The sequence below is a fragment of the Oenanthe melanoleuca genome, chromosome 6, assembly GCF_029582105.1.
Source record: "Oenanthe melanoleuca isolate GR-GAL-2019-014 chromosome 6, OMel1.0, whole genome shotgun sequence".
NCBI lineage: Eukaryota > Metazoa > Chordata > Aves > Passeriformes > Muscicapidae > Oenanthe > Oenanthe melanoleuca.
This window is the reverse complement of record NC_079340.1, coordinates 30,703,638-30,717,781: the sequence shown is the minus strand read 5'-3', so window position 1 is coordinate 30,717,781 and position 14,144 is coordinate 30,703,638. Positions and strand designations below refer to the sequence as shown.

General features: G+C 43.5%; 2 protein-coding genes across 13 annotated transcripts in view; both read right to left on the bottom strand.

Moving 5' to 3' along the window:
- Positions 1-8,918: 8,918 nt before the first annotated feature.
- Positions 8,919-12,044, bottom strand: LOC130254653 (CD59 glycoprotein-like). The gene is made up of 3 exons (XM_056494424.1): positions 11,288-12,044; positions 10,354-10,470; positions 8,919-9,829 (listed from the first exon to the last, which is right to left on the bottom strand). The coding sequence occupies exons 1-3, from the start codon at positions 11,340-11,342 to the stop codon at positions 9,627-9,629; spliced, it is 375 nt and encodes a 124-aa protein (XP_056350399.1). The 5' UTR covers positions 11,343-12,044; the 3' UTR covers positions 8,919-9,626.
- A 245-nt stretch (positions 12,045-12,289) lies between these two features.
- TACC2 (transforming acidic coiled-coil containing protein 2) overlaps positions 12,290-14,144 on the bottom strand; it is a 124,392-nt gene continuing 122,537 nt past the window's right edge. For all 12 annotated transcript variants that reach the window (XM_056494411.1, XM_056494412.1, XM_056494414.1 and 9 more), the window contains 2 exons: positions 13,246-13,366; positions 12,290-12,509 (listed from right to left, as the gene is read on the bottom strand). In XM_056494411.1, the coding sequence (XP_056350386.1) occupies positions 12,444-12,509; positions 13,246-13,366 (187 nt within the window). In that variant the 3' untranslated portion in view covers positions 12,290-12,443. The remainder of the gene's footprint in view (positions 12,510-13,245; positions 13,367-14,144) is intronic.

Here is a 14,144-nt window from a genome sequence, read left to right as displayed (position 1 = left end):
GAAATATGTTTTAGTGATGCTGAAGAGACCAGAGCGAGCAGGGATAGCAGGAGAGGAGCTGGGGAGAGGGAGGAGCTGCAGAGCTCCAGAGCAGGACAGCTGCTAATGCCCTCCATAATCCCTGGGAAAACAGGAGCTGGGAGTGAGTGGATGGATTCCGAATCCTCAGAGGAAATGGTCTTTGATTGTTGTATAACCTTGTTTCAAAAAAACAATTTTATTTTGATATTGTCAGTACTTTTTCCCTCAATTTCATTTTTATCAGCAAGAGGAGGCAGCACACTCCAGGTCTGTTGGGTGATTCCAGCTCGGAGAACATCAGGCAGCTGGGAAGGAACTCAATGAGCCAAACAGAAGTGGCTCTGATCACCCTGATCAGTCAGTTCTCTATTGCTGTTTGATATCTTGCTCCATCAAAGGAACAAATCACATGCACAAATTAAATGCAATTAAAGGACACTTAAATATTAACAGAAGGGGGCTGCAGATGAAATTGTAGTAGCTTTGAATCTTAATTTTCAACATTACTGTCAATCACTGTCATTGCTGTCTTTACTTGAGATGTGCAAAACTAAGTTTTTCAAACAAAGATGAATGAATTGTATACAAATTCAGGTGTATATTCCTGTCTGTAAGAGAAGTTTGTGTGCTTGCTGCTTGCCAAGAGATTGTTGTACTCTGATAATTCAAGAAAAACTAAAAGTTTAAATATTTCTTCTTTGTTTTTAGTTTTAGCAGCCAACCAAAAGGACTTTTTTCATGCCTGTGGCCAATATTTGTTTTCATGTGCTGCAGCAAGATAATAGAGACAATTTTTTGCTGTTCTCTCTGGAGATGCTGTGGGTGGAAAGGAAAGGAAAGGAAAGGAAAGGAAAGGAAAGGAAAGGAAAGGAAAGGAAAGGAAAGGAAAGGAAAGGAAAGGAAAGGAAAGGAAAGGAAAGGAAAGGAAAGGAAAGGAAAGGAAAGGAAAGGAAAGGAAAGGAAAGGAAAGGAAAGGAAAGGAAAGGAAAGGAAAGGAAAGGAAAGGAAAGGAAAGGAAAGGAAAGGAAAGGAAAGGAAAGGCGAAAGGAAAGGAAAGGCGAAAGGAAAGGAAAGGCTATAGGATCACAAGTGTGATGGTGAGCACATTTGCAGCCTCCTGGCTGTATTTCAGTTGGAGAAGCTGGGATAACTCAAAGATCAGGTAAATACTGATCACACTCACTTGGATTTACGTGGTTATGCTGAAAAACCTCCCCACTCCTGTGACAGATTCCTTCCTCGATGGCCCTGCTGTTCTTCAGCCCAGCAAGGAGTCCTGCAGATGCTCTCATGATAAGCTATGCAAAAACAGGCTCCTTCTCAAACTAACCCAGGCATTAAGATAAGCTGAGTCTAAAGCTTTATCTGAATAAAGTGCACAGGAGCAGTTTCCACTGATACCTGCACACTACAGATCAGCTTTGTTCTTGACATAATTACCTTAAATCAAATGACTGACAAGATGCAGATTTTCCTTCTAGTGCTGCCACTTATTATCAATTTCAAGTTGTAATTACATTTTTTTAATTCAAAAGGTCCCCATCCTTCAGAAACAACATATTTTATCCCTACAATTCAGGAAATGAGAAGCTGAGAGGAGCAGACACTCTGGCAGGGGCTTCTTTTCCTGCCTGTGATGTAGTTCTGTACCCTGCTCTTGTTCCTGGGATACTTAAACCACACAGCAGAGCTGGATTTTATCGTGCTGTCTGTAGAATTATCTGCTTCTGCAGAGAGCAGCTTTGTTCCAATTTGCAGAATTGGAGGCTTTGCTAAGGAACTGGTCCAGTCCAAGGCATTTCAGGGATGCTGAGCAGCAAATGAATGGCCAGCACAGCTCCTGCTGCCTGCCAGCCCCAGCACGGTGGGGGGAAAGTGAAAACTGCTTTTTGCTGCCATAAATGTCCCTTGTGTGTGTGCTGTTCCCTGGCCACCAGTGAGACCACCTGACTTTCCAAGCATTGACCCCTCCCTTTGTGCATGCTGCTGGCCTCAAAAGCAATTAAAAAAGCTGAGAGATTTCACAGCACGTTCCCAGGGGCCTCTGCTGACCAAGGTGGTCACCCCCAGATAACTGTGGCTGTTTGAGTCCACTGAGATGCAATTCTACTTCAAGTGGGTGTGTTTGAACTATATTTTGCAGTTTAAAAAAAAAAAAAAAAAAAAAAAAAAAAGGCTACAAAACAAACAGGACTTCCTGAGAATTCCATGAATTCACCAGAGCCAGTGTGGCTGGAAGCTGTTTCCATTTGTCCTGGCTGGAAGGTCTGCAAGTGCTGCAGGTTCTGAATCACTCCCTCCTTCCTGGGGATGCTCACCTGGACAGGAGAAGGATCCAGGGAGAGCTCAGAGCACCTCCAGGGTCTAAAGAGGCTCCAGGAGAGCTGGAGAGGGACTGGGGACAAGGGATGGAGGGACAGGACACAGGGAATGGCTGCCACTGCCAGAGGGCAGGGATGGGTGGGATTTTGGGCAGGAATTGTTCCCTGTGAAGGTGGTGAGGCCCTGGCACAGGGTGCCAGAGCAGCTGTGGCTGCCCCTGGATCCCTGGCAGTGCCCAAGGCCAGGCTGGACAGGGCTTGGAGCAGCCTGGGACAGTGGAAGGTGAAATTTTGCAGCAAAGAAATGAAGGTGATTTTTCTGTAGAAACAATAAAGAACAAGAGCACTGACGCTCAATGAAAACTCCCCAGATGAGCCCCTGATTTGGCACTGCAGCCTCTTCAGGCTTTTCATGCAGAACTAGGGGAGCCTAATCTGATTTAAAATGCATCCAAATTCCCAGCAGCAACCAGCAGGGGAGCAGGACAAAGCTGCCATCCAGAGGGGCAGCTCTGGGAGGGGACCTGGAGCTGGGACAGGCTGGGACACCTGAGGGTCAGTGTCTGCCTGCAGACACCTCCCTCCAGCCAGGGCATCCTTCCAGTGCCACCAACATCACTGAACATTGTCCCACTCCCAGCCACTGGCTGCAATCCCACCTTCCCTGCCAGCCTGGGGCTCGTGGCCACCTTGATCTCAGTTTGCCAGGTATGGAAATAACAGGAGTAAAAATGTTTCTGTAAGTGCTGGGCAAATCTGAGCAAAAGTGGTTAATCAAGGAAAAAAATATTAAAAAGAGAACTATTTTAAGCCTGTGAGTGACTGTGTTTCTTGGGACCAGTGCAGCCCACAGGCCATCTGTCTCCTGGAGAACTGGTCTCTGAGACTGGGCACAGACAGATCCTCGAGCACAACTTGGCTTAGAAATCAGCTCCAAGATGGGCAGCAGTGCTTTATTTGCTGGCTCAGGACACCCACTCATGGGCAGTAATCCCCTCTTCATCCTCCTGAGGAGAGCCAGCTGAAGGAGAGGTCACCAGGATTTGCCCTGAATAGCCTGGGTACACAGTGCAGGCTGGAGCCAAGGCTTGGATAAGCATGAAAAGCTTTGGATAAGCCATATTACAGCAAAGGTCAGATGAGATCACTCGACTCCTGATCATCCCTGGGCAAAGTATTGTTTTCAGTTTCCACCAGGGATCCTGACTTTTGAGGAGATGGGTTTTCCAGGGACTGCTTCTCTCTGATGTTAACAGGATGTGTCAAATCAAAGCAGGTTTTTCCCCCCCTGCTTGTCATCATCCTCAGAAGAGTCCCATTGAGGCCAGCTCTGAAAAACTTCCTGGCTTGCACACTCTCTCATTTATCACAGCTGAAATCACCAGCAACTGATGAAAATCTGCAAACCCCTCTCTTCAAAGAGCACCAGCACTTTATGCTGGCATTCAGGAGAAAAATCTCATAAATCTGGCAAAAATGGTTTGGAAGGAGTTGGGAAGATGCTTTAGGAGAAGCTCCTCCTGTCCTCACCTTGGGGTGAGTGAACCAAACCAACCCAGGGACAAACCTCTCCTTTTCATCTGCTGCATAAACCAACCCAAAGGAGCCTGTGGATCTCTCCTCCTCAAAGCCCTGATTACAGGAATGCTGATAAACCTCTGCCAGTGCCCCCAGGCACAGCCCTGCTCGGATGATTTCCCCATGAACATTTTTTCCTGGCCCAGTTCACTGCCCCACTCATGGATTTGCTTCATCTCAGTAACTGATTTGCTCTTTCCAGAGTCCTAATCACTGAAACAGAATATTTAACAAAACCAGACGTGTTTATCCAATATGAGGAGTCATAGTTGGCTGGGAGAATGTGGAAACAAGTGATGGAGACTGCCAAGTACTCATGAGCACTGTTAATGGTACAGTGCAAGGGAGATGTCCAAAAAGACAGCTCCAAAAAGTGAAACTTAACCCTTAAGGACTAAACGAGATGAGGGCAGGGCTTGTCCCTTGCTGCTCTCCCCACCCATCTCGTGGATTCAGTGCATCAGAAGTGAGACTCAAACAATCACTGAGGACACTGGATACTGCAGAGCTGCTCATTCCCCTTCTGTACAGCAGATTTCTTCACAAGTGTGTCCTGACCCCCAGCTCTGCAGCCCCAGATTGGGATGGATCCTGTGTTACACTCAGCTCCTGGTCCCTGGCAGGCACCAGTGGGGCAGGAACTTTCCTCTGCAGCTGGCTCATATGGACACTGAGTCTTCAAATACTCAGCACTAAGTAAAATGAGAGCAAAACTTCCCCTGTAGATAAAGGCTGGTGATCACCAGAGTGTGAAGAGGAAATGCAGAGATTAGCCTTCTATTAGAAATGTCATTCCAGTGACACATAAGGATGAGAAATTGAATTTAGTAAGTACACACTTGTGGAGATTTTACTTGCGTTGGAAAGCCCTACCAAAATTGTAAAAGAGGTTAAAGAAAAGTTGTTAAAAGGAGATGAACATCCTCAGGACCTCAAGAATATGCTGCAAAAGCTCTCTTAAGGTTGGGAGACCACAGGAGCAAACCAACAAATCAAGTTTCCTTAGGGAAAATCAGTCTCTGACCCTTGTTGAAGAGACACCAACCAGTCCCACTGAGCTCCAGATCTACAGATAATGATTTTTTTTTTTCCACTGATTTTTTCAAAATCAGAAACTGAGGATGACTGACATTGCTTAAAACACAGCATTGAATGTCTCCAAGGAAGGCACTAGCAATCAGTGATTTGGACACCAGTCTTATTTTTCTGGCTGTCTCTGCCAGTGTTCAAATACCTTCCCCGCTTTGAGCATTTAGAGGAAAAAATTAAAACCATTTTGGTGAGGATGAAAGTCCTCAGAGAAGGGGAATAGCTTCAAGAGAAAAATTCTTCTTCACCTGTCAAACATTATCTCATACTTGGAAGTCTTTTGGGCCTGAAGCTGAAAGGGCTGTTTTAAGAGAAATATTGCCTGTGGGGCTAAGTCAGGCTGTTATAAAAGATGTAAAGAATTTTAGGAAAAGTGTACTCCTTAAGGGATTACTAGTGCTAAGCATGGAAGACAGGAGGGTTTGGGGCTATAAAAGAGGGCAGGGTGAGATGGATATTGGGAAGGAATTGTTCCCTGGGAGGGTGGTGAGGCCCCAGATTTGCTGTGGGTGCCCCTGGATCCCTGGAAATGTCCAAAACAAGGCTGGACAGGACTTGGAGCAGCCTGGGACAGTGGAAGGTGTCCCTGCCCCTGGCAGGGAGTGGAACTGAATGGGCTTTAAGGTCCCTTCCATCCCAAACCATCCTGTGACTCTGTGATAAAATACTCAGCCCCATCCTCCCACCCTCATTCCTCTGCTTTAGTTTTGTTCCAGAAAAGTGCATCCATCACCTGTCTCCCTTGGAAACCCGTCCCCATGGCAACATGCAGGAATATCTCCATGCAGATAAAGTGTCAGAGCTTTGACAGTTCCTGCTTTTTGTGACACTTCTGATGGCACCATCCCGAGGTTGTCACAGACATGATGGGAGCTCGCCTGTGTCAAGGCACCACTTGGAAAGATTTTCCACTGAGAACTTGTTTTTGCAGTCTTTCACTCTCCTGGCTCTTGAACTCTCAGTCTGTGTATCACGACTGTGATTTCATCTGCAATGTGTTGCAAAATCCCTGTATTTGCCTTTCTCAGCAAAAACCCCTAGCCTCAAATGAGATGTTTTTGACAAGACCTACTTTCCATGAAGCCACCCTGCCAAGCACCACGAGCTGCTTCTGTGGTTCTTTCCAAACCCAATCCCACACTGCTTTTCCACTTGTGGGGTTTTTTCTCAGAGGCTAACAAAGTTCACCTGTACCTATGCCACCAGCACAATGAATTTCTCACTACACTCTCTAAGGGATTAACACTGCTATCATTTTTCCCCACTCTGTTGTGAGTAAATATGCCACATCTGAGCATGTCACAAATTTACCAATTAAAAACACCCTGTGCATTGCTGGCTGGGGGTGGTAAGAGGGAGTGCATGTGTATGCAGGGTGATAACCTTGGGCTCCAGGAACTGCAGTCAGGAATTCTGATTTCAGAAGCATAAAACTCCTCCCTGAGGGCATGTTAGCAACCACAGCCAACAGCTTCAGGCTGTGCCCTAAACATTTGTAGGTCCAGAAAGGTCAAGACCCTTTGGAGTGATGCTCACTATGAAATTTGTCACAGTTGGGCTTTATTTGCAGAGAAAGACATGGTAACACAGGCTGCAAGCCTGTTTTTTGTTTAATCCCTACTGGACAGAAATGCATGACTAAAATTTCACATGAGGAAAAAAGGTTAAAAAATAAACTGTGGTTTGTAACACCAAGATGTACTTTAAACTTCCACCAAATTGCACAGCCAATATTGAGCTGACCTTGTCTGATCTAGATTTTTCAAGGCCACAAAAATTGCTTATTCCTCACCAAGAACAAGGGACAACTTGGTAGCTTGTACTCACTGTGGAAAAGCCAGGTATGGATGAACACTGACACAAACTAAGTGGCAAATTCTCACTCTTACAGAGAGCTCTGCTCAGCTGTGCCCTCCTGAGAAGTCCCAGAGGCTCTGGCTGCCCTTGAGAAGACCAGGAGAACAAAGGAATGCTGTTTGCACAGCCAAAACCAAGAGGATAGAAAGGAATAATGGCAATTATGATTTCGGGTTGTACTTACAACTGAGATTTTCTCTCACTTAGAAATCATGAATCTCTTTGGAGATCCTTCCTTGGAGGTGAGAGGGCAGAGTTACACTCAAACCCAGCACTTGCTCAACTGAGCCACTACACAAATCCAGCTGCTACAAGAGATGAGAAAGGAGTTCTGTCATTTTGAGTTGCAGCAGAAATCATTTCAGTAGCAGCCTCTTTGCTGTTGACATTAAGGAAGGGACAAGGAGGCTGTGGCTGCAGCAGGAATCAACCTCAGAACAACCAACTTTCTATTGCACCTGTGACTGGGAATAGCTCTGCACAGTCATGGCAATAAAAACTTTATAATATTTTCTGCATTTTTAATGGAGTTTGAAATATATTCCTTCTATTTTGGTTTTTTTTTTCCTCTGTGTTTGTCTTCCCATCAATGCTTATGCCAAGAACCATCATGAAACTGCTCTGAAAACACCAATCCACAAAAGTGGTTTATCCTTCCTAGATATATATCCACGTGCATGCACACTTCAGGGTCATAACTGGGCAGGGAAAATGTCCTTTTTTTGCTGTAAAAAGCAAAGCAGTGATGAGCTGGGAGGCAGGATGGGATGGAGACAGTGGGAGCCTGAAGATCCCAGTCCTGGCTGCTGTCAGGAATGACAGATGGTGTTTGTCATGAGGATAGAGATTTACCTTCTTATTTTACCATGGAAATGTAGCAGCAAGAACACTACCAACATCCACTATTTTATCCAACAGATTTAAGAAATATATCCCACATTAAAAAACAAAACAACAAAGCCCAACAGGATTCCTGCAGGAAAACAGAGCACCAGATGCAGCTGGAAATCCCAATTAAAAGAAGCAGTTTTGTTTACCAAGAGACAATGCCAGCCATTGCATGTAATTTATTTTCTCATTAAGGAAATGCAGTGAGCATATACAGAGATTACATTCAATACAGATTTATCATTACAGAACCATACAAAGATAAATACAATCAATACCTGCTTCCTGTAGCAGAAGAGATTTTAGGAACTGCTTCAAGCTGAGAATGAAATGAAAAATACTTACACCAGTTTAAGTGATTTTTATACAGATGAGATGCTGGAGTCCAAATGAACATTCTCAGCCAAGATCTGCTGCATTGTTGCAATCTTTCCATTCAACAGCTTTATCAGACTGGTGCCTAGATACTAAAAATAGACCAAACTGCCTTGCCTGGAACTGATTTTTCAAAGAATTATACCAAAAAAAAGTCACAACACAAAGCTAGGGAAAAAAATACTTTGCCACATATTTTGTGAGTTCCATAGATTTGATGAGCTAACCTTTTTCCTACTAGGCAATTAAAACTAGAAGGGGAAACACACCTCTACTTCAGTTACACCAGCTGGACTTCAGACCAATTCTGTGCATGTTGTGTGCCAGGGGTTGGACCAGATCATCACAGCTGGACATGAAAATCTACAAATATCACTCGTCTCCTTGCCTGGTGCTCTGAGTTTTGGATCAAAGGAGGTGGTGATGCACAATGCCTTCGACTATGTGACCCTTTCTGGATCATTTACTTGATAAAACTGCCATGAATGGGTTTATTAAAAATATTGATTTAGTCCCTTATGCCTCTAAAGACCTCCAAGTAATTGCATTCACTTTGCAGAATGAAAAGGATACATAAACCACCTCAAGTCAATCACATCACTGAAGAGGGACTTATGTAGAGATATATACACTTTTACTCCCAAAGACTGCAGTGGAGAATTGTCTACATAACTGAAACATTAAGAAGAATTATAAACTCAAGTTGTAATTTGCCTACAAGAGAGGGATTAATCACTTGTTTTTGAAACCAGCAGGGGTGATAGACTGAGCCAATCTTTGGATGTTCAAAAACAACTTCCAAACTCTTCTATTATCTTCTTCTGATGCTGTGGTAAGATTCTCAAAGGATCAGAAGACTGGAAGGTGTTTCTTTCCCAAGGAAATACACATAAGCATAGAACCATGGAATGGTTTGGGTTGGAAGGGACCTTAAAGACCATCCAGTTCCAGTCCCCCTGCCAGGAACATATCCTATTCCATACAATACACCTCCATGCATTATTCTCTTAATGGCCTTCTCTTACCAGTTTGTATCAATACTAAATCATCTGTATTTCAAGTTTCCTGGCTTGGTCTAGTATGCTAATTCTCTCTGAAAGATTAACTTGCTTGCTAGAATTTTCAGTCACTTTGTGCTTGAAAATTTTAGCTTGCTTTTGAATGTCTGCCAACAGTAAACAACATTTGGCAGACATTTGCCCTTTACCTTACTACCAGGCTACCTGCAGCAAAGATTTCTCCTTATCTAAATTGCAGGAAAATGTTACGTGTTCGCACAATCAGCCCCTCAGGATAAACAGGGCAGCATTTCTTACACAGAGACCAAGACCTATTTAGCAGATGAAACAATTTTTATCTAAACATCTGTCAGGTCTTCCTACAGCTTTTTGCCTAGTGAGATATATGGTACATGGAGCATGATTAGGAGATATTATCATCCCTTGCTAAGAAGGCAGAGTTGTTGCTTCAGGACACTCTTTTTTTCCTTTTTGCCCTTCATGTCAGCTTCACCAAGGAGTGGCAGAGCAGTGTGAAGATGAGGAGGAAGCAGCTGCTGGAGCTGGAGACCCTGGGAGCCGGGCTCCTGGCGTTGCAGTTGTTGGAGTAGCAGCAGTGCACGCTCACTCCGGGCGCCCTCGAGCCGTCCCTCCGGGCGCGCTCGCAGAAGGACCTGAACGAGCAGGACTTCATGATGCCACCTGCAACAGAGCCACAGTCAGCCCAGAGGAGCTGCAAAAGGCTCCCCCTCAGCACCAGCACTGAGCAACAGCCTTGGGTTTGGCTGATCTTCACAAGTAAATGAACACAATCATATCACAGCACCACATCAAGCTCCAGCTTCAATAACTCTGATTTTTCTTAGGGGCAGCTGATGCAGCTTAAATGTCTTTGGATGTGCCCAGGTGCAGGGGATCATAAGCTTCTTTTGCATTCTAATTTCCAGCTAAGTCACTTATGTAAAAAGTGGGCAATACTTAAAATGCTTCTTTCCAGCTTTCACAAAGACTGGGTGCAGCCCATCGTGCCACACCAACAAATCATCTCCAGTGGGATTTTGTGTCAGCAAAACTAGGATTGAGATTTATTAATGGGGTTTATTTTGAGAGGAGACATCTACTTTTGGTTTTCTCCTTAACTTAATATGCAGTCTTCTCTTTCCAACACAGATTATTTATTTCTTTTGTGACAAATGTAACGAGTCTGACACATTTGTGACACTTACTTGCTTGTCCTCTAATGACTGCACAGGCATCTGCATGGCCTGGACACTGCTGACTTCCTTGTCTGTTGCAGTCATCATCACTAGAACCTACACAGGTGTAACACTGCAGTGCTTCACCTGGGTGGAGGGAGAAGAGACCACTTAGAGTTTACAAGAAGTATTTAAAAATATCAATTTTTCTAATATGGTTTCCAGCATGCATTTAAAAAATTGGAGGAAAGTTTAGGAAAATCCAGAACTGTCTGCAAATCTTAACAAGGTTTCTTTTTTTAGAAAGAGTTTAGATGCTGATCAAGAAATAATAGTAAAAAAATCAACCACAGATTATTTAGTTGTTATAATCTACACTTAAAATAATACAAGAAACATTTGATGTTCTATACTGCATCCATATCTTCTTGTAACAATTTCAGAGCAGAGCCCACAAGTTGCTTTTTTCCCCCCTCTACCATGATCTTTGGTCGACAGTACCATGAAAAAGCACATTGTATACACATAAAATCTTACAATGATCCAATTTTCCTTTTCTCCTAAAGTATCAACTCAGTGGGAAAGCACAACAGTGTATCTTGAGTGTTGCTCTTGTTTAAACATTACAACCATACCTCAATCCTCTTTCTTTTCCTTGCCCTGAACTACACAGTATTTTCAAAGGCAAGCATGAATTTGAAAGGTATTTAAAACACAACACTTGAGACTTGCAGAGCAGAAATCCAACCCTTGCTATCAGTGGGGACATTGGAATCAGTTAGCACACATATTTATCTTTACAGAGGAGCAGTTCTGTGCTGCTAACCACACACAAAAAATGACCTGAAACCAACCCAACCCAGGAGAGGAGCAAACAGGAGAGGAGAACAGCAAAGAGGCTCAGCCATGCCTGAGGTATGAAAGCAAATGAAGCAAAAAAGGAAAGAAAAAGGAGTTGACTTACTTTTGAGGACAAAAAGGGAGCTGACAAGAACCAGGCTGAAGACTGTCCACATCATGGAGATCCAAGAGATGCACCATTAGCCAGAGAAAGCAGTTTGTTTGCTATTAGAGCCTTAATGCCTCTCCTCCATCCCTAATCCTGTGCAGAGGATAACTTACAGGATAAAGAGGTGTTGGACAGTGCTACTTATCGAGCTTGTTCCGGCTGCACCTCTGATCACACCAACCTCATCTCCACCAGCCCTGCAGGCAAATTCTTCCAGGAGCAGGAAATGTATTCACCTTCCAGTGCCAGACATGCTCAAAAACCATCCTGTCACCACATGCCACAGCCTCTGACTCCTCCAACAGCCTCATTACATTTGCCCATGGGATTTGCTGGATCAGGGTCAGAGCATTAAATATTTTGGAGGATTAAGCCTATGCTTGAGACTTGAGTGGTCCAAATCCAACACTTACACATATATATATATATTTAGAGAGACAGTAAGATATAGACCTAGATATGGGCACATAAGCAGCAGACTCTTGTGACCCACAAACTGTTCCAGGCAGTGACCCATGAAGCACTTTCTGTGGAGGAATTAATTCCCAAGAGCATCTGGTGCTGAAATAAGCAAGTGAAGGACACAAAACAGAGCCATGCTTATCTTCAACTTTCAACGAAAAAAATTTATTTACAATAGAGAATTTCATCTGTGACATGCATTTTCCTTTTTTTTTTTTTTTTTTTGTTGTAAATTTTTATTTTACAAATCAGCAAATGCAGATAAAGTTTACATTCCTTAAGGCAAGAGTCCCCATGCAAGTAATACATGTTTATATTAAATCCAAAAGACATCCAACATGGGAACTCATGTACAAAGGGAAGGCTAGGATCAGCAATTTGTAATTTCTTAGAGAACTTGACAATCTCCCTGATACAGGAACTTTGAGATCAACTTGCTATGAATTATACTATGAAAATGCAAACAATAGCAAGAAATTCTGATAGTCATCTTAGTACTGCATACAATTAAATCAACTTTATTTAGAAAGAAAATACAGTAGTGCATACGAAAAAGTGAAAATATAACCTGTCCACATAAATGTATGGACATCAGTGTGCCAATGGTCATATTGCACTCAATATTGAAGTCCAGAAATTTGGTTAAAAGTTAGCTTTTCCCCATTTTGGCAATCAGTTCATCACAAATCTTTGTTAATTCTTCAATCTCTTTATTCTGGAAAATAAAATATGAAGTATTATGAAAAGGATTGCTGCATTAAGATGAGGGCTTTTAAAAATTTTAATATTATCTAACTAGTGGGAGAGGTGAGGGAAAATTAACTTTTCTCCAGTGCTGAGAACAGAAGATCTATACATAAAGATATATGTACATATATAATACAACTAAGTGTTCATATTCATGGTACAGCTATATGCATTCAAACAAATGCTTCCTTTTTTTCCAAATACAGTTCCTCCACTTTTAATAAATCAAATTTAGCACCAAAGCAGACAGCTTCATAGCAGTCATTCCCAGCACATCACAATAATACATAGTGGAAATTTGTTTCTAGGCTGCACTTTTCTATTTTTTCCATTATTTTCAGCCTGCCTTGCAGAGCTGCAAGCAAGGACGAGCTGTTCTGTGCCAAAGCAAGCTCCCTTGGCTGAGCTGGAGAACAGAGAGATATAAATAGGCATTTCCTGCAGACACTTTGGAATTAGCATTGGAATTACAGCTAGCACTAAAAAGGAAACAGAACCTGAGAGAAAAGCTGAAGCATGATCTGAAACCTAAGGACTGAAGCAAACCAAGGCCTGGATGCACAGGTGCATCTGAGCTCTGGCCAAGGCTGAGCTAGCCCCAAAATCAAACCTGGGGGCTTTGCCTTAAAATCTGGGGAGTGCTGCTGTTCCCAGGGCCAGTGAGCTGCAGGACAATGCTCAGGCAGAGCAGATTCCTGATTTACCTTTTGTTCCAGTGTTCTCTCCAAGGCATCCACTTTGAGCTGCTCCTTCCGAAGGCTGGCCTGGTACGCTGCCTGCTCCTGCTGGGCCTTGCCTCTCACTTGTGCAATTTCAGCATTGGCTCTGCAAAAAAACACAGGGTTTGGTCACTTCAGGTTCTCTACAGGGAAGGGCAGAGGGTGCCCAAAGGTGGACAGCACTCTAACCAGTGTGGGGAGAGGGCAGGGCTGCCTTCTGCACACCTTGGGTATATTCTAACACTTGTCCCTAGAGATTCACAACTCCCTCTCTTGCTCAGCAGGGGCTGCAGAGTCTTTTCTTACTGCCTGTGTTGCTCCCTTCATGCTTCTCTCAGGTATCTGTGCTGGGCTCACAAATATGACTCAGGCAGAAGTGTTTTATGGCAGTTTCCAAACCTCATCTCCAATTCAGGGACTGCACTATGAGTCCTGAACATGATTCCTAGAAAGGCTTAATTGGTCATTACATTGAAGTCTAGAAAAAGAAACTAGTTAATGGCTTCCTTCTTGATCCTCCCATGAAAATACATCAAACAAACATAAAGACATTAGCTAAATACAGAAATTTAAGGTGTTCTGTATGGTCAGAAGCTGCAAGAAACACCAGCACATTGCAGAAATTTTCATTATTGCACTTCTTTCCACTCTTTATCAAAAAGCAGCCTGTGCTTTGCATATTGCAGGAGCAGTTTGGGATGGGAGGTCCAGCCACAGGAATCCTCCTGCAGCATGAACTCCTGAAAAAATACATGCACAATCCATGCACGAGCCCTGGAAGTGTCCAAGGCCTGGCTGGACAGAGCTTGGGACAGCTTGGCATAGTGGAAGGTGTCTCTGCCCATGGCAGGGGGTGAACAAGATGGTTTTAAAATCCCTTCCAA

What these genes read in the sequence shown, in the direction of transcription:
- LOC130254653 (XM_056494424.1), bottom strand. Translation starts at nt 11,342, where the DNA reads ATGATGTGGACAGTCTTCAGCCTGGTTCTTGTCAGCTCCCTTTTTGTC. An exon ending in CTCCCTTTTTGTCCTCAAAA is followed by an intron (nt 10,471 to 11,287) that starts GTAAGTCAACTC and finishes CCCTCCACCCAG; the next exon opens with GTGAAGCACTGCAGTGTTAC. An exon ending in AGTCATTAGAGGACAAGCAA is followed by an intron (nt 9,830 to 10,353) that starts GTAAGTGTCACA and finishes GCTCTGTTGCAG; the next exon opens with GTGGCATCATGAAGTCCTGC.